The following is a 20,897-nucleotide window of genomic DNA, read 5'->3' as shown; positions in this document are numbered from 1 at the left end:
GATATAATATAGCCGAGTGCAGAGCACAAAGTAATGCAGGGTTAGTTTTACACATTTACTTTACCATAGGAACATTTCAATTCTGGCTTAAGTAAATTTTTCATCTCAGTTTTTATTATTCATTTAAAATTAGACAAATATGCTATTATTTTAATCTCCAACAGGTTCATATCGGCCGTTAATATTGACAAAATATATATTGATATATTGGTCGGGCTCTAATAAGTAATAACAGCAAAGCAAGACAATACTGATACGTAATTTCAAAGAATGAATGCTTTGAACAGCAGTTTAAAAAAAGAGAGAAAAGTCTGACAGGAAATGACACATTCAAACAGCAGAGGAACAAAGCATTGGTAGACATTACATTTCAGCATTTTCTATATATAGTAAATTCTGCTTCCTGATTGGCTGAGTGTACGCATGCCCTTTACGCTGCACTCTAAGCAGCCATATTGCAGAAAACATGCTTTTCCTTGCTCTTATGAGATAGAAGATTAAACTTATTCTGAATAAACACTGATATCTAATCATAACTGGGGTTTATTTAGATTTTTTTTTTTAAAGTAAAGTTTAAAGTAGTATAGCAAGCAACAAGGGTCATTGTTTTGTAAAATAAAATAAAATAAAATAAAATAAAATAAAATAAGGCAAAGGGTCCCTTTACCAGCTTTAAAACACTACGCATAGGGTCACATAGAACAGCACTGTGAAGTTCCCACATCAGGTTTCTCATGAAGTGTGAGTGACGACATTTGTGGCAGTGGTACTCACAAGCAGCAATGCCTCTAGCTGGTTAATATAGATCTCCTCACTGGCCAGAAAACCAGATAGAACCAGTTTCTTCATCTCCAAACCTTTCTCTGTGTCTCCCTGAAACAGAAACACATACAATACTGCAGAATCAGTGAATCTGAAAACATGTAACAAATTATTCTTTGAAATTATACATTTATGAACTCTTTCTCCCGCCAATGACAGAAATTTCCAGCTTTCCATGTTTTTACTGGTATACTGTAGGAGGTGCTATCAAACATCTTCTAAAGAGTATTGAACATCTGGATCAAAAACAGATGAAGAAAAGGCAGAAAGTAATGATCCAAATGTAAGCAGGTGCATATGTAAAATAATGTGATCATCAAACTTTAAGTGCAGCTGATGGACTCCATCTATGTTTTGATCTTTGTTCCAAATATCATCCAGATGTGGTTTTTGACAAACACATGATTTTCTCAGCTTTTCGTTTAAAGATTCATTAAACTTCAAGCGTTGATAAAAAAAAAAAAAGTTTTTTTTGTTCAAAAGCAGAGGCTCTGTTCCTTCTTTCAAAATATTGCATATTTAGATATTCATACAACAAAATATTTTGGGAGCCATAATTTTGTGAAAATGCTCAAAAATGCTTGCTATTTAAATATTTAGAAGGAGTTAAGTGGGAGTTAAGAGATATAGAAGGAACAGTTTTTTTTTTTTATTCATAATTTCCTCATGTATTGTCACTCAAAAACTTCCTGCTTCTGTGGAGCACAAACAGTTTATTTTTAATAAAAATATCATGTGTAGTCAAATTTACTACTACTCTGCAAAATATTGTTAGCAAAATCCAAGCCATTTCAATAGTACTTTGCTCAGTCTGATGTTTCGGGCAAGGGTGAAAAAATTCCCCATGTAGATTTCGCTCATGTTCAATGTTACTTTTGTGTGATCTGTGCTTCATACATTGCTACACTATTGACAATTCACTTTTTTTGACCCCAATAGAGTGGAGATGTCAATATTTTCAATAAACAACTTAAATGGCAGCTATTCTCATGCAGAAGATTTGAAAGATTTTGGAAAAGCAATAAGATTGTCCAGAGCATTTTTCAAAAATTCACCTTTTGTGTTTGTTCCACAAAAGAAAGTGTCATGTTTTTAATGACATGAAGACGAGAATTTCTGAATGAACTACCTCTAAATAAGACAGGAGAAATGTTTCAGCTACTGAGCACCACCTGTAGGTAATAAAATAAAATCCTGTGCTTATCTTTACTGAAACATCTACTATACTAGTCTGTTATAATCTATCTCCCTCTCTGGTGTAAAATTTCTCAGGTACAGACACACCCTGTGAATTCACCCCTCAGAGTTCAAACTGTGTGTGTGTGTGTGTGTGTGTGTGTACTGGTATATTTGGTTTATTAGGATACAAATGTGTATAATTATATGGGTACTACAATTTAAACATGGTTTATGAGGACACTTCCTGAGTATCCGTAAATAAAAGACTTAAAAAACATAAATTGTGTTCCTGTAACTCAATTGCTAGAGCATTGTGCAATCAAGCACAAGTTTGGGGGTTCGATTCCCCGGGAACACATGATAAGTAAAAATTGATAGCCTGAATGCACTGTAAGTCGCTTTGGATAAAAGTGTCTGCTAAATGCATAAATTTTATTTTTAATTTAATTTAAATGTATTTAATTTAAATAATGGTGTTTTATGAAATTCAAAAATTGCCAAAACAGTAGTTTTCCGTAAGAGGTAGGTTTAGGTGTGGGGTTGGTGTGGGGTGAAATGAAATACAGTTTGTACAGTATAAAAATAATTTCGCCTATGGAGAGTCCCCATAAACCACAAATGCAAGTGTGTGTGTTAAAAAAAGGCACAGACATGCTATCTAAACCCAGCCATTTGAACAATTACATGATTCAATCTGCGTGAAAGAGAAGTCGTCAAAGCCTTCAAGTATAATCCGTTTTTCAAATGTCTTCTTCTGTGTTTTTAAGCTCCACATAGGCATTTAACCCAAGTCACTCCCTTCTAACTTTCCATTTACAACAGCTCTTGCTTTATTTCATGACTTCATAAAATTATTTTAAAACAATTACTGTATGTGTAAATTCTCCCACCATGTCTGTCCACCAAAACCACCACAAACATCTGAGAATAACTCAAAACACGACAAAGCCAGAAAACCCATGAAAGTTGATTACATAAAGGAATAAACAGCAGTTCTATCTTAAAAGACAGGAAGTACCACCCTTATGACTAACTACATCTGAAGAGAGCAGCCAAATATATCCACCATTGCCCTTATAATTCACTGACAAACACTCCTTTGTCAGAGCACTCGTGGATTTATTCTGTAACTCTGCAAAAATGTAAAAAAGTTCCGACTGCAGTGAGGCAGCTAACACTGATACATTCGTTAAGAACTTATGGTACAAATAAAAAGGAAATTACTTTTGAAACAGGTTGTGAAAACCCTGAGAAACCCTTTAAAAACCAGTCAAGGCAAAGTTTACCCTCCAACCTCCAAAAATACAAATTAAAACATTTTAATCATTTATTCTCTCTGATTTCATTTCAAACCTAAATGACTTTCTGTGGAAAACCAAATATAGATTGATATTTTGAGGAAATGTTGGTTACCAAATGGTTGTGGTGACCATTGAATGTCATTTTAGGGACAAAAAAACTACATTTTGGATAATTTTGTTTCGCAGAACAAGTCTGTGATAATGATAGCATTTTTATTTTCAGGTAAACTAGCCCTTTAATGCATTTGTTGGCCCCCCTCAATGTCATTCGTTTCAATTGAGAGCTATTTCAGTACAGACTTTTATTTAAAGGATTACTCCACCCCAAAATAAACATTTTGTCAATGATCACTTACCCCCATGTTGTTTCAAACCCATAAAAGCTCTGTTCATCTTCGGAACACAGTTTAAGATATTTTTAAACCTGGAGGCTGGAGACTGTCCAAATTATTGAATAAAGTCATTATTTTTTTATTATTTTCTCCGCTTACTTTTCATACCTTTAATGGACCTTGACACTGCTATTTACATGGCAGTCTATGGGACAGTCTCAAGCCTGCAGGTTTCCATCCAAAATATCTTCAATTGTGTTCCGGAGACAAACTGAGCTTTTGTGGGTTTGGAGCAACATAGAGGTAAGCGATTATTGACAAAATTTTCTTTTTGGGGAGATATAACTATTTAATGAATAGCTGTGACTTTCTAGTTCTACGCCCAGTGCTGATAGTGATAAGATATTGATAAGGAATAATGACACAGGAAGGAAATTATTTATAAAAACAGTTACTGTAATTTGTGTGAGAGAGAGAAAGGGCAAACAGGATAGAAGAGGAAGTTACTGAGACAGAAGTTTTCTAGGCTGAACGAACAATGTACTGACAGATTAAAAAAAGGGCATTTCTGTACCTGAAATAGTTTTTTATCTGTTCTATCTAAGTCATTATAAAGGAATATCCATTTTGGACTGAGTCTGGAGAGGTACAGTAAGTTCAGAAAACAATTTAAAGGGTCACTTTGATTGTAAAAGTATTTGCAAGCCTTATTTTCAGCTGTGCAAAAATCATGTTTTTTAGCGATCATATTAGCAATTAAACATTGACATTTTTTTTTAACTTTCTGTTTCAGCCAAAAATGTTCATTTCGGAGAATCACTATTCATCAGTGGTGCTTGCTTTTTTTTACAATCCCTAAAGCTATGGACATCAAAAATGGTCAAATCTTGGGTGGAGGAAAGGTGTTCTATTACTGGGTGGATATATACACTCAAGAAGGACCTATCCACCCATATCCAAAGATTTAGCCTATGTTTTTTTTTTTTTTTTTTAGAAATAATACTTTTATTGAGCAAGGGAGCATTGAAAGTAATAGTAAATACATTTTAAATGTTACAAAAGATTTATATTTAAACTCATTACCAATAATCATGCTGGAAATCTCTTTTTTCATCATGGTTTCCACAAAAATATTAAGCAGCACAAATGTTTTTAACTGTTAATGAGAAACATTTTGTGAGCTTCAAATCAGTACATTAGAATGATTTCTGAAAGGTCATGTGACACTGAAGACTGGAGGAATGATGCTAGGAATTCAGCTTTGCCATTACTGGAATAAATTACGTAAAATCTGTTAAAATAAAAAAAAGTTATTAATCGTAATTACATTTTACAATATTACTGTTGATTCTATTTTTAACACATAAACTATCTATTTTGGATCTTCTGTCTTGTCAAAGGATAAACAGAAGATGTAACATGTGCTGCTCAACAATCCTTTTTCCTCTTCAGCACCATTTTCTTTTTCCATCTTTTGTGTACATGGACAACAGTAACTCAAACTCCGACGGTTCAGCTCAGTCCTTGAGCTCTAAAGTCTTGAACGAAACTAAACCTTTTTAGAAGCACTGTGTTAGAAAAAAGCAATGCTGTAAAGAATTAGCCTAGCCAAACTTATGAAAATTCTATCATAACTTACTGACACTTATGTCATTAAAAACCAGTATGATGTTCTTATTTCCATGGAAAACAAATGGGAATGTTTTGGAGCAAACGGAGCATGTTCACCAATGCTTTTTTTCCACTCGACCTCTAAAGAAGTAAATAAGCAAGTCATACAGGTTTGGAACATAATGAGGATAAATAAACAATGATAATAAATAATAATACATAATGAAGAACTTTCACTTCAGGGTAACTGTCCCTTTAAGAGAATATCGTTCTAATGACAGCCACAATGTGAAGTCATTGCTGTGGGAGTCTTAGTCCCAAGTCAAAATCACAGCACTGTTTCTGTCCTTGTGTTGGAGCAGGATAAAGACCATTCAGAAACCGTTTACACACTCACAGCTGCTACATATGACAGGTACAAAGCACAAAAGTCACACACACTCAGGGAACTGAACAAACACTAATGCCACGTCGCAAAAAGCTTTAATATTTTCCACCTCACTATTCTTAGCCATTGAAATGTCTGTCAGCAAGCCAGCAGAGGAAGAGAGAACTGCTACTCAGCCTGTCTCTCTCACCTTGAACGTCCTGAAGTCCACTGGTGTGAACGGACAGTCCAAGTCCATCTCATTGTCAAACACATCTTCATCCTCCAGAACTTTATCCAGAAAGCCCAACACCTCCTCCTCATCCTCCTCCATGCTGACGGCCGAAGCCTCTCTCTCCTCTCCCTCCGTTTCACTTGCTGCTTTCTTTCCTTTCAAGTTTTGACAAGCCGCCCGTGACACATTGGTGCCTCTGCTGGAAGTCTACCTCTTCTGTCCACGGAGGGGTTTTTTCTTCCTTTCTTTCTCTCTGGAATGGTAACGTGTCCTCCTTCTCACACAAACACAAGAAACAGCCACTTGCTTCCTCTCTCTCGTATACACACACACACACACACATGCACACTTCAACCTCAAATGGCCCGCCTCTGCTCTCACACACACACACACACACTGGCGTCCCTCCCCCTGACTGCGGTTCTGTCTTCCTGGTGTGTGTCAATTTCCGGGTGCCCTGGGTTAAAAGACTGTCCACCATTTCCCTCTCTGGCCTTAACAGGTTTCTTTCTTAGTTTCTTGCTCTCTTTGTTTGGTTGTTCCTGTTGAGTTACTAAGTATTATAAAAGTGACTTAAATCTGAATCAGTTTAATAGCAGGTTTAATCGCTGATGAGACGATGCTCTTAACCTGTCTTCACACAGTAAAACAGAGCACCATAACACACTGAATTTAGACCTAGTGACCAACAATCACAAATTTGATGAAAATAATTAGGCTGGTAAATAAAATTTGCATACACTTTCTGCACTATCCTATGCTTTTTTTAAATAGGATAAATAGTGTGAGTAGTGTGTTCACACTGGAAATTCCAACAAGAAATTCACTTCAAATACCCTGATGATACTGGACATGTCGAAGTTAATAATGCTTGTTAAAGTTGAATGTTACAGTGTGGTACCAGGACAATTCTGCCATTTTTTAGGGGTTTCCCTGGATCAGACAAGGTTCTCCTTAAACAGATATCATGCTCTCCTGTACTCCAGGTACTAACACATCAATAAAATACAGTCTCAAATCACATTACAGTCATCAACACTTCATGTTATGTTTTTAAGGTATTAAAGATGTTTTCATTTAACAAAGTTAAAACACTTATAAAGTGACACTCTAATAGCTTTACCTGCAGTGCACACACACACACACACACACACACATTTTGTAAGTGACTGTGTGAAGAACGAGATCAAAGTCTGGCTGATAAAAATTGGAACTCCACCCATACTTCTGAACGATCACACCCAAGCACACATCACACTCATGATGTCAAGCTCCTCCGTATCCTTCGTGATAAAATTATCATGGGATTTCCATAGCACATGTGAAATATTATTGGAAATCCTTGAATAGAAGTCAAAGAGGAATCCCTGATGATGCTCATCTAGTGCTCAAAAGAGGAACTAGAGGCAACATGACAAAAGATGGCATAATAGTTTAGTGTTCAGGGCTTCTCTTTTTCTCACAGAAAACCGGCTGACACAACATTAACCACCGCTGGGAACTGATATAAATTAAACACACCAGTCGGTCTCTCATTCATTTGATGTCGTGAGGTGAGTGAAGAGCGGAAAGGCCTCTGCTCTGTAAGATCAGCACTGATGTCAGCGGAGGTGATATATAGTCTCTGTGCAGCGGTTATATAGGGCTCTCAGAGCTCCTCACAGCACTGCCCACACGATCTGATCCTCTGAGAGGCCCTAACGAAAGCAAGAGAGGAGGCAGAGAAAACACACAGCACATTTCTCACGAGCAAATTGCCTGTGTGCTTCTCCACGCTTGACTTGATCTGCAGCCAAGCTCAAAGCAGGATATAAATAGGGGCAGGTGACTGCTTTTTTTCTATATCCTGTAGTTACAAACAGTCACTCAGGCATGCTAGTATCGGGGTGAGAGATATACAGTATAGCTGAAGTGATGAACTGGCCAGTTCAATCACTTCACACTCAGAGGAACACATGGAAGAGATTGATAATAAAACTGAACCCCACTCCCTTAATTACAGTTGCAAACAAAACAACAAAAATGGATTTTAAAATACTGTCAAACCAAAATAATGTTTTTAAATAAATAAATAAATGTGTGTGTGTATATATATATATATATATATATATATATATATATATATATATATATATATATATGTGTGTGTGTGTGTGTGTGTGTGTATGTGTGTGTGTGTGTATATACAATTTTAATAATGTAACGATTTTATATATATCTAACTAAAATTAAAGAGATACTGATGTATATTTGATTGTGGAACCACTGTAAGTAGACTCCAGGTACACTTAAAATATTTTGCATTTCAAGACTGATATTATACGGAGATCTTACAATCCTTATTAATAATAAAACACATTTTAGGCATAATATTAAGAAATCTGCATTGTGCATTAAAGAAATACTCCAAGTAATCTTAAATTTACAGATATAAATTTACAATAAATGTATTTTAAATAAATTATGCCAAAAGATTTTTTTCCTACAGTAGGGTGTGAGAAAGCACTTCATCTGCTCCACCACTAGATGGAGATGCCGTTCTAAAAGCTTGAGCCTGTGGCCACACACATCACTATCAATTTCACCACTTCAACACTAATTATCTGTGGCACACAATGGAAACAGTCATGCATGTTCATAATGGACATAAACACATGTGACAAACACATACACCTCAATGTTAATTTATCTCTGAACTGCACATTATAAAAAGCCAAATGCATTCATCATCATCATCACAGGATGATGTGATGCAGCGTGACACTTCAATTAACAGAAATAACTATTCCATTTCCACTTGAGTGAAATCTATCTGAATATTTAACATTTTGACTTGTGTGTGTTTTCATTAATTAAAGTAAATGACTGTTGGTTTGGTATTTTATTATGGATGTTATCTAAACTTAATATTGCCAGCCAAACACATGAGACCTAAAATATTTAACCCCTGAGATTTTAAATGAATATTTCAGTCACTTAAAACACATTCATGGTTCTTTGATATTACGTAATGAACACATGATGACATGCAGGTTAAGCAAATAAAATATTTTATGTTTTTATTTTAAAATGATTTATGTACATTTTATCTTGTTATGATAGAATTTATCAACTTTAATTCAACTCATAAAAACCCTAAAGCTCCCTCATGAACCCCAGTTTGAGAAACCCTGATCTAATGCAATGACATAAACTTCAGAATCCAATTAATTTAAGCTGTAATTTAGCTTTTATATGCATTTTGCATTTACACAGGAAAGCTCCACTAATTCTTATTGTTTTGGCATTGGGGCACTGCATTATTTTTGGTATGCTAAGGCACACCAGGTGAGAATGGACTCCGCAAAGCATTTATTTCATTGCTTAAAGCTATGAAAGTGATTTAGCCAAACAACCGCACCCTCATTTGTCATGTCAATACAGCACACCCAAGCGAAAGCGAAAGTGATGAAGAGAGTGATGCTGACATTTACAAGAAGGGCTGCTGTAAAGACATGGTGAAGTTCTTCAGAGCCACCGCAATCTTAATCGGTGCTCTTAGATTAAAGATGAAGTGTGTCACATGTTTTCCGTTAAAACATTTTAACAAAATAAATGGCAGACAACAACAGATCCAAACATTTACACACCATGTCTGTAACACACTATAAAGCTAATCTTAAAAATAGTGTTTTTATAATCTTCCTATCCTTTGTATATGACATCATCTCATAACACTACAGACACTTCAACGCTCTTTAAGTGTTAGTTTACCCAAGATGAACATTCTGTCATCATTTGCTCTCCCTCAAGTCATTCGAAACCAGTATTGCTTTCTTCCTTCCATGAAACCAAGAAGATATTTTGAAGAATGTCCTGACCACTCAATAAAATAATAATTAATACATGATTCAGAATTTCCCCTATACCTTTCAAAAGTTTGGGGTTGGTAACATTATTATTTTTATTTTTAAGAAAAATAAAACTTTTATTCTGCAAGCATTGCATGTCAAAAATGACCATAAAGGCATTTATAATGTTAGATTTCTATATCAAATAAATGCTGTTCTTTGAAAAATTCTATTAATCAAAGAATCATGGTTTCCACAAAACTATTAAGCAGCACAAATGTTTTCAGCATTAATAATAAAAATAGTATGTTCCTTGAGCAGCAAAACTCTTATCATTTTTCACAATATAACCATTTTACTGTATTTTGTGAGTAAATAAATACAGCCTTGGTGAGCTTATGAAAAATGTCTTCAAAAAAACATTGTCAAAAATCTTACAGACCCCAAACTTTTTAGGCAAAGCCCCTCTGCAAATATGGACAGAAAGATTTAAACATAATATACTTCACAGATTTCACTAATTACTAAGTACTTATACAATCCCACCACTAAACCTGTTACAACAAAAAAAAAAAAAACATAATAATAAAGAAAAGACAAAGAGATGTTTACCTGCAGCATGTTAACTGTTTAAAGACTTTCTTCGAATTCAAAGCACGCACACAAACACTTAAACATGCAGTCATACCCCTTCTGGTGGCGTGGGTGAGACGGCCTCTCCGTCCTGTCCCCGTGCACAGAGGTGAGGGGACATGGTGGGCGACTCGTCAATGAATGGCATGGTCTCTGAGCCATCCTGAGACTTCCTGTCCTCTGCAGTGTCTCCCTCATAGCCATCAGTGTTGTAGTTAAAGTCTGGAAGGAGACAACAGAAGAGTGTAAGATAGAGTTAAAAGAATTTGGCTCACACCACAGATCAATGCCGCCATGTTGGCCCGCTCAAATGTTAGCGATGTTGACAGCACTAAAGTGTTTACACTTCTGAAGAAAACCAATCCACAGATGGTGCAATTACCGTATTTTCCAGACTATAAGTCGCACTTTTTTTCATAGTTTGGCTGGTCCTGCGACTTATAGTCAGATGCGACTTATTTACCAAAATTAATTTGACATGAACCGAGAGAAATGAAAAAAGAGAAAACATTACCGTCTCCAGTCGCGAGAGGGCGCTCTATGCTGCTCAGTGCTCCTGTAGTCTACACTGAGCAGCATAGAGCGCCCTCTCGTGGCTGTAGACGGTAATGTTTTCTCTTGGTTCTTGGTTCTAAATAAATGCGACTTTTAGTCCAGTGCGACTTATATATGTTTTTTTCCTCTTCATGACGTATTTTTGGACTGATGCGACTTATACTTAGGTGCGACTTATAATCCGAAAAATACGGTAGTTTTCTGTGCAGAACATAGGGTGTGCTGATCTGCAAGTAGATAAGAGTGCAAAGACTCCTGGTATGACTGACAGGATCTGTAGGGTATGGTGGGAAGGGGCAGTAGGAAATGTGTGGGCATTTTAAGATGCTGTAGTGCAGTATTACATCGGCTGCAATGGCTGACTGTGCAGTGGGCGAGAAAGTGATTGATCAAAGCTCTGCCAATATTAAAGATTCAAAGCAGAAGCCAGCAGAGAAGCAAAACCTTTGAACGGCTAACTAATATACAACCATTTATTACTTAGTTTACACAATTAGACTAAAGTTGCAGCTTCAAAACAGAGCCAAGTAATTGTATTCCAACTTGAATGGGAAATGCATGTAAATGATATTTGAATTAGGCCTATGCCATTATCATGCTGTTTACAGTGGGGCATGCTTTCTATTGTTAGTGATCATTCAAGCTAATGCGTTTTGAAGCAGCAAGACAGCTGAAAAACATTATTTGTGAGGTGACATGAAGAACAGAGACAAATGTATCACTAGCAAAGTCCACCAACTAGCTTACATGCTAACAACATGTTAACTACAAGATAAAACATGCTAACAATGCCTGTTTCAGACTGTATGCTAAAACATGCTATAAACATTTTTGCAATGTATGCATGTATTAACCCTCAAGCATCCTTCATATAACAGCCCTTAATCCGTCTCAGATGTGATCCAAATGGTTTTTCTTCAATAAGATCTATCAATTTATTGTGATTTTCTGTGTTTTTATTATTGTTATTTATTTACCTTCTAAAGAATTTTTTTTATGTAAAATATGGTTATTTTTCCAAAAAAAAAAAAAAATGCCACTGAGTTCAGACGGGCAAAACCTAGAAATCTGATGGCTAATGATGATGTATAAATATCAAAATATCAAAAATATCAATACACTAGTTGGCAGTAGTTTGCGATGGCTTTTTCGTGGTTGTGTGTGTGTGTGTGTGTGTGTGTGTGTGTGCGTGCTCTTGTTTTTGTGACATATCAGGACACAACTCTGTTTAATGACATGGTTATGACACCGGTATTACAAGGAGAGGGTGACTAATGAGGACATAACCCATGTCCCCATTTTTCAAAACGCTTATAAATCACCAGAATGAGTTTTTTTGAGAAAGTAAAAATGCACAAAGCTCCTGTGAGGATTAGGGTTAGATGTAGGTTTGTTGAAGAGTGATAGAACATACAGTTTGTACAGTATAAAAACCATTACGTCTATGGGATGTCCACTATTCACAAAAACAAATGTGTGTGTGTGTGTGTGTGTGTGTGTGAGAGAGAGAGAGAGAGAGAGAGAACGAGAGAATCTGTGTGGTTGTTTGACACATTGAGAATATTGTATATGTACGGATCTTTTTACATTTTCAGCCATCCGAATAGGCTAGTGACAGGTAGCACACATCGACTGGTGTTTGTCATTAATCTTGTATTTAGTTTTATTTATATATGTTTTATGGATATATACCACAGGTCATAAACCTGAAATAAGAAATAAAACAGAGTTACAAATATGTCCATTGAATATATAATGCAAACAAACAAACATGAAGTGGTTACAATAAAATAACTAGATTATTTCTGCTGTAAATAAGAATACACTATCATATAATCTCCTATTCAGTCTTACACAGCTGCATCAAAACACCGCAGAAACTACATTTCCAATTATGCATAGCAGCGCTCCTGCACAGAGTATAACTATCACATGAGTCAGCCGGCAAAGTGTATTAATCATTACAACGCTTAAATTCAATTCTCCACCAAATGAACAAATGCAACACCGTCCACTACACTAGTTTACTTGGTAATTTGTTAATTATCCAGTGTTCGAACATATCACAAACCGAGAGAACTGAACAGTACACGCGCTAACTTAACTATAAATGAAGTCTCTCAGCACGGACTAAGCACAGCCAATGACGACAATTACACAAGTATGAAAGTTTAAACATTCCTAAATTAAAGTACAGCAAATCGTAACTCATAGTAAACATTTCAAAAGGTTCTAAATTCGCTAGGTACCAACAGGCTGCGTGCTCCTGATGATGATGGGTGGTGAGCCAACAATGCTTTCTACGTTTTTTATGAAGCTTACAGCGTAACTAAGTGACCATCACAAAACAAACTAATCATTGTGAAATAAATATAATTCAATTTATAAATCCTACTATTCACAATATTTTAAGCAGACTTTTTTATAACCATGAATTTTACCTATATATTTTTCCTAGTGATCCAAAGAACCGAACAGTATAGGCTCACCTCTTCATTTATGTGTGTTTGTGCTGCATTGTGTTGGATTTATTGGACAAATAAGAATAAAATGCTTTGAATTTTAAATTTTTTCATTCATTTCCTATGGGAGAAAACCACTCAGATTAAGGAAACTAATAAAAAAGTAATTAAAAAAATTAGTAGGCTACTCAATGGCTTTTTTTTGGTGTGGGTGTGTATTTGTGAGTATGTGTGTGTGTGTGTGTGTGTGTGTGAAAGTAACAGTTTGACAAATTGAGAATGTTGTATAGGCTCAAACTTTCATTTCCTTGTATGGTTGATCTGCATTGTGTTGGATTTATTGATTTTTATTGGACAAATAAAAATAATGCTTAGAATTTTGGTATTTCCCATTTTTGGACGCAAAGGTCAAATTATGGAGTTTTTATTTTTTAATCACTTAACATTGTTGAATCTAATCCTCTTTGTGTGTGTGTGTTCAGGTGGCAAACTACTTTAAGTAGCCAAGTCCTTTCTCAGATTAAAGAAACTATAAAAAATAAAAATAAAAGATTTTGCCCAGATTTGTCCCAAAGGATGATTGAGGGTTAATATACGCTAGATCCATTCTAAAACACCTAACAAAATGCTAAAATATTCTAGAAATATGTTAGCAACATGCTAACTTCATGCTAAAACATGCTAGAAACATGCTAGCAGTGTATTAAAATATGCCAGGTCCATTCTAATAATGCCAACAATACCTAACAAAAGGCTAAAATATTATATAAACATGCTAGAATCATGTTAGCAATGTGATAAATTAGGGATGCACCGAATGTTCGGCATAGCAAAAGAATCTCTTTCAGTGTTCTGCCAAATAATGTGTACAGAACAATGACTAACACGACCAAATAGAGGCACGTAATAATGCAGCAAATATGTTGGCAGTGTGAAAGTATTTAAAACTATCAGAGAAAGTCACAGAAATCATTATAACTTATAAGCACCGACAGCGAGAGACTGTTTAGTGCTGCATCACATGTCTCCGACGAGAAGAAGAGCTGGCTGATGCTGGTGGTTAGGTTACTGTATAATGATTGAAATTGCAAAATGGCTCAAACAGTTAGTAAATAAACTGCAGAATGTTATATTTTCTAATGCACGCACGAACTGCATGTATTCTGACAGCACTGCACAACGTGTGAGGAAAACTGCGACTCGTCAGCTACTCAGTAACATTTTTGTTATTTTTTTAAAGGCATATGTAATATGATACCCGCCAAAAACATCTTCCAAAATCCATAGTGAGAATCATTTATAAATCTGCATGATGTTGTCAACAAAAAGAAGCACTGAGATCTTAAAGCGGGTTTCTGCCAAAATAAAAGCAGAGAAAAAGCAACAACTCCATCGACATTCATTAATGGTAGTGCTGCATTTTACTGCAGTTCTGTAAAATAAAATAAAAAAGACAATACTAATGATAATAATAATTACCCTACAACAGCTTTATTAATACATTTATTATAACATTCACACATAGTGTTCAAATTGGGATCTGTAATACACTTTTTTTTTTAAAGGTCTCTTCTGCTCAGCAAGGCTGCCTTTATTTGTACAGTAAAAAATACATGCCTGATTTAAGTCTCAAAAATGGCCAAAAAATATGTTAGTTAAATTGTGCTTCGTTGGTATAATGTCCACCAGAAGATTTGTTTTTTTAAGTCAATATTGTTGTTTTGTAATTGTTTTGTATTTGAAAAGCAGTAAAAAGCACATTTTAGCTATGTAATTCATGCAATGGTGAAAAAAAAATACAAAAAACTGTTCGGTATTCTGCCCATTGTTTTATTTTGTTCCACTTCAGCCATGAATTTTGATTTTGGGTGCATCTTTATGATAAATCAATCTAGAAATGTCAAACAATTTAGCTTCATGATAAAACATGCAAGAAACTTGCTAAAATATCTTTCTGTTCATCTGTAATCTATCCACCTATCTACTGTATCCGTCTACACTGCAAACCTTTAAAAGCTTTCTAAACTACTTTAAACTTTCTGACCAGGCTTTTACAGTTTTTAATTTAGCCTTTTTGTGACAAATGACAACATTTCACAGAAATCACATTGAAAAGAACCCAGAATATTCCCAGTTAAATGAAACTTTAAGAGCACAAAGAGGAGCAAAAATCTCCTGTTAAAGTGTTTATGAGTTCAGCAGCATTCACAGGAGTCGCGTCTTCAATCAAATGGAAAATGCAGTGTGTTTGTGTCAAGACACACACTCCCACATGGCCAGAGACTGGCACATAAACAAAAGATCTGCTTGACAACCCAACACCGAGGGGAGGGGCCAGCCCGTCTGTCACCACGGTTGTTACCGTGACGACCATTGATAACCAGCACAGGAACAGACCAATTGTAACTCAACTTAGTTACAATGGCGTGTTCCTTTCCCTTGGAAACACATTATGTGTCACGTCAAAGTGACAGTGCCTGTCACTCAATACTCAAAGAACAAACATAGCAAATACAAAAAGGCACCGTACGTTTTTCATCTTTGTACTACAAAACAAAGCTTTAGTTTGATCTTCTAACTGGTCTATGTATGTGAGCATGTTTACATTAGGAGAGATAAATGGTGTTCGATAAAGAGGCTGGTCATAAGACAGCACAGGAAATAACTGTGCCAGTTAACTGCTGAACAGAAAAATGGGTTGAATGTGGGTCAACAGGCTCTCATATCCGTTTTGCCTACAGCACATTCAGACGGGTCCAAATATGAGGACACAAGTGTGTAAACATAAACATGGTTCATGAGGACACTTCCTGTGTCCCAATAAAATTAAAGGCTTAAAAAACTCATTTGAATTTTATGAAATTCAAAAACTGGCTGTAGTTTTCTGTAAGGAGTAGGTTTAGGTGTAGGGTTGATGTAGAGCGATAGAAAACACAGTTTGTACAGTATAGTGTAGTATAAGCTTACTGGGAACGGGGGCGGGGGTGCTTAAAGGGTACAAAAATGTACCCATTAAGCACAGCCAGACTTTTAGCATTTAATAATGTAATAATTGAAATTTTAGATGAGAGATTAATATTGAGCCACATGTTTCGAATGTGTCTGAATTAGTGCTGTCAAAATTAGCGCGTTAACGCATTCGATTAATTTGAAATATTTAACGCGTTAAAAAAAAATAACGCAATTAACGTGGTTGCAGTTTTTTTTATTTCCAGTTGTGGCCTATGTGTGTTCAACGTGCAAAGAAATATGGATAAGACCAAGGAAGGACTTTTAGACGGAAAGTTTCAGTATAAAACTCTGCCGGATTACTCTTCAGTCTGCCACAAGAAACATTACTCTTCATTCAGTCTGCCACAAGAAACAGCAACATTAAAATCATGAACTCAAATGTCATTGTTTAAAAAAAAAAAAAAAAACAATGACTGTAACAGTGCGTAAATCAGACCTTTCTGTAACGCTAACGTTAATAAGCTTAAACGAAAACAACGAAATAATTGTGTAGCGGAGTATTTTTTGTACACAGTGCCGCGAACTGTCAATCACTCCTGTACGCGTGCATCACTGTCCTCCTCGCAGCTGCAGCAACTTGCGCTCTCTCTCTTCATCAAGCTTTAAAACAAAAAGGGGACAAAAAGATCATATTGTCTTTGTGCATAGGCTATAGATTAATTAGATAAATGAATATCTAAATTTGTGCCTTGCCGTCTAGGGTATTTTTTTAGAACTTAGAAAAAAGATGCTGCAGCCAATGAACAGCCAGCGGGGGCTGCAGGACGACTCAACCTCCGCAGACAGTTTTTAATGTTTATCAGACAATAAATACTCAAGATTTTGCTTTAGTATAACTCACAACGAGTTTCACACACCTTCTCCGGCCACGTTGAGTTGTTGACACTTAACAGTGGGAAAAGCGACACATGCGCTATTCACTTGTATAACTTAAGGGTGAATGGGTAATGTAGTTTCTGCTCTGGGTGGGATGAATTAGGAAGCTTGCATTGTGAAGGGCGCTCTGAAAATCGGCAGTGCAGGTAAAAGATTAAAACCTCTATTAAAACAGATGTCCAAATGAGCATACCGGTACGCTACAAGCACGTTCTGGGCGCACGGAGAGGTGGCGGTACGCTCAAGAGCTATATTTGGAAGTGGCGGTACTGAGTACTGGTGCGTACTGGCCCACTTAAAGCACTGGCAATGACTATACTTTGGAATTTTTTTGCAGTCCACTTAGACTTCAACATGGAAATCATTTTTGTTTTTTATTGGCATTGATTGTTTTGAAATTCAAATGGTACTTACATGCCTGTGTTTTTATTTCTGTAATAAATATGGCTTTCAAGCCAACAGTTAATTTGGAGGATATTGATGGTTTATTGCAGGTATGTTGTTTAAATGAGAAAATCTGTGTTACAAGTTAAACAAAAATTCCAATAAACAATCATATTTTGAATTTAAATAGTTTCTTTGTCTTGAGTTTACATTAATTATTTACATTTTACATTTACATATCCAAAAAGTTTCAGTCTTTTAATTGCGATTAATCGCGATTAATTTTAAAAAATTGTGCGATTAATCAGTTATTTTTTTTTAATCGATTGACAGCACTAGTCTGAATTGTATTTGTATTTTTCTGGTTGAATACCTAACAGCAGCAGGCAGCCAAAATTATCAAGGCAGACAAAGTAGGTAGCCAAATTTTCAAAACTGGTTCAGTACAGTACTAAATGTTGTCTACATATGCAAATCACATGTGCCTCATATCACACTGTGTATAAATGTAAGAGAGAACTAAACACCAAGAACACACCAGTAAAGAGTTTATATACTGTACACTTCCTTTTTTCAAAAATGTATTACCCTCGTGAAGTAGCAAGCACACAACACAACACACTGCCCTGTTTGGCCTTGATGCCCGTTTAATGCGTTTAGACAGCATACATGGGATGAAAAATCGATTGGTACTGTACATCAGCAAACCTGAAGTGCGGCTTTAGCAAAGAGAGACTGTAGTCACATGTGGCTCCATGTACATATGCTGAATGCATTATGGGATTTTAGCAACTGGTTTCTTTAGCTACGGAGCCACAGAGAAGAAAAATCCAATATAAATCTGATGATATAAGAGATGTTTTAAAGAGATTAACAAAGATCCCACATAGTGTGAGGGCAAACAGTTTAAGCATTTAAGCTAAACAACATGGGTTTTTCAGTCTTTTAAAGTAAATACTCTGATTAGATAGAGTCAACTGCCAATATTTAGACATGTTAAAAAAATCTGTACACACACACACATGCACACACACACACATGCACCCTATCACATGTACACACACTTAATCCGTCTTACTATGGGGTGAAATGATGGATCGCAGGATGCATGCAGCCTCAAAGAAGAAAGCCATGTGAATGCTATCCTAAACTAAAAAAGGTCCAAAGCACACAGCACCAAACAGACCTCATGTTATCACACACGCACACACACACACACACATTTATTCAAATATATGGAAATACGATTTAAGGTAAACTTTAAGGTAAAAAAGTGTCTGAGCTGTATCTGAAAAATGCTTCATAGTTCAACAGACAAAATAGACAGAGTTGCTATTATCTGCCACAAAGACTATTTTTGTTGTCTTTAACCCATGTATTCTTGTATTTTAATAGAACCAAAACTTTTGAAACCAGGGAAATTTCACAATTCTCTATCCCACACTGAATTTCTCAGCAAAATATACTAGCTAACATAACGTTCAAACTATGGCTGTGCAAATAATCAAAATTCAGTAAAAAAAAAAGTAATCGAAATAAAACTATTTTTGTTCTCCATTTAGCCCCCTATGTTTAATAGTGTAAAGGTAAATGGATGGATCCGTGTGGCTCTTAAAGTGACAGTAGGCTAATATTCTGCTTTATATTAATCAAACAACAGAAGACAAGTTCAAAATCACTCATTGCTATTGACTGAAGGACCTTTGCAGCTTAAATAAAAAACAAAGAATGTTTAATTCTTACAATGATTTGTATCAGATTATTCAATTTATCTCATAGGCTGTTAACTGAATACTTTAGACTTTTTCATTTGTATAATTTTTATACTAATGTATTCCTTTGGCTTTTTATTACTGGCAGTTTAATTATTTTCATAATTTTGAGGACCTTTTTTTATATATATATTTAACTAATATTAGTTATTCTAGTAATCTGCTGTGGTGTTGAGAATTGTGACATTTCGCTGGTCCCTAAAATGTATGTCATAGCAACCTTATTTACAGAAAACACATATTTGATATAACAACCTTCATATAAAGTTTTGGTCATATGGCCCACTAATAATAGTGTTAAATAACCGTGATTACAATATTGACCAAAATAATCATGATTATGATTTTTGTCAATCAAGCCGCCCTAGTTCAAACATTAGTAAAAACAAAAAATAAAATGTGAACAATTATACAAACACCAATAGCAACAGCACAAATAAATCTAATAGAAACAAAGATACAAATTAGGTACACTGTATAAATAGTATACATAGTAAAAATATAGAATATAAACCTTATTAAAGCTGCAGAAAGTTACTCAGTCAAGACCAGTGAGTGATTTTCTCTTTTATGTTGTTTGAGTAACATTCAAGGAGACCTATTATGCCCCTTTTTACAATATGTAATAAGTCTCAGGTGTCACCAGAATGTGCCTGTGAAGTTTCAGCTCAAAATACCCCACAGATCATTTATTAAATATTTTGAAAATGGCTATTTTGAGTAAAGCGGAAACACGCTGTTTTGTGCATGTCTCTTTAAATGCAAATGAGCTGCTGCTCCCCGCACCCTTTTCCAGAATAGGGCTGCCTTTACAGCTTGTATCTCAGATACTCTGCCAAAAAACATCTGTTTGGTATTGTTTATCATGTTTGTCACACTGAAATCATGGGTTTTAAACCATATTAGTTTACACTTCTGATATACAGATTTCTGAGAGCAAATATGCCAATTCTGAGCGTGTGCACAGAACATGGCTGTCACTTGACATGTGAGCACTAAACTAAGGCCTCTTTCATGTTTTATTGCGCTTAAACTGTCAAATATACAGAAGTTTATGTGAAAATCAACATTCAAAGTTACAGAAAACTTTTGCCATAATATTAGAACTGGTATATTTCTATTCAAGCACACCAAGACATTACATTACATTTATTCATTTAGCTGATGCTTTTATCCAAAGCGACTTACAATTGCTATATATTTCAGAGGTTGCATGCCTCTGGAGCAACTATGGGTTAAGTGTCTTGCTCAGGGACACATTGGTGTCTCATACTGGACTCGAACCCGGGTCTCTCACACCACAGGCATGTGTCTTATTCACTGGGTATCTTGGGCATTAATGTTAAAACTTGCAAGACATAAAAAGACATCCTTACCTGAGTACTTATTGTCAAGCCTTTGCTGGTAATCATAGAGTTGAGAAAAACACACAATATTTATAGTATACTATACTGTCGTTAGTTTTCCATTGATATTTTTATATTAATTTCCTTTCTAACCCTAGTTAATAATAATATGTTTATTTT

General features: G+C 35.5%; 1 protein-coding gene across 4 annotated transcripts in view; it reads right to left on the bottom strand.

Annotated features, from left to right (window-relative positions):
- The window catches only part of LOC127957413 (active breakpoint cluster region-related protein), a 186,693-nt gene that overhangs the window by 100,811 nt on the left and 64,985 nt on the right, over positions 1-20,897 (bottom strand). For 2 of the 4 annotated variants that reach the window (XM_052555941.1, XM_052555942.1), the window contains exons 2-3: positions 10,366-10,532; positions 775-873 (exon numbers count right to left, since the gene is read on the bottom strand). In XM_052555941.1, coding sequence (XP_052411901.1) covers positions 775-873; positions 10,366-10,532 — 266 coding nt within the window. Of the gene's footprint in view, positions 1-774; positions 874-5,823; positions 6,234-10,365; positions 10,533-18,677; positions 18,697-20,897 lie in introns of those variants that run through there. The other 2 variants (XM_052555943.1, XM_052555944.1) reach the window with 2 other exon arrangements.

Source organism: Carassius gibelio, chromosome B5 (genome assembly GCF_023724105.1).
Source record: "Carassius gibelio isolate Cgi1373 ecotype wild population from Czech Republic chromosome B5, carGib1.2-hapl.c, whole genome shotgun sequence".
Taxonomy (NCBI): Eukaryota; Metazoa; Chordata; class Actinopteri; order Cypriniformes; family Cyprinidae; genus Carassius; species Carassius gibelio.
Note: the sequence above shows the minus strand (reverse complement) of the source record. Positions and strands in the feature narration are given on the sequence as shown.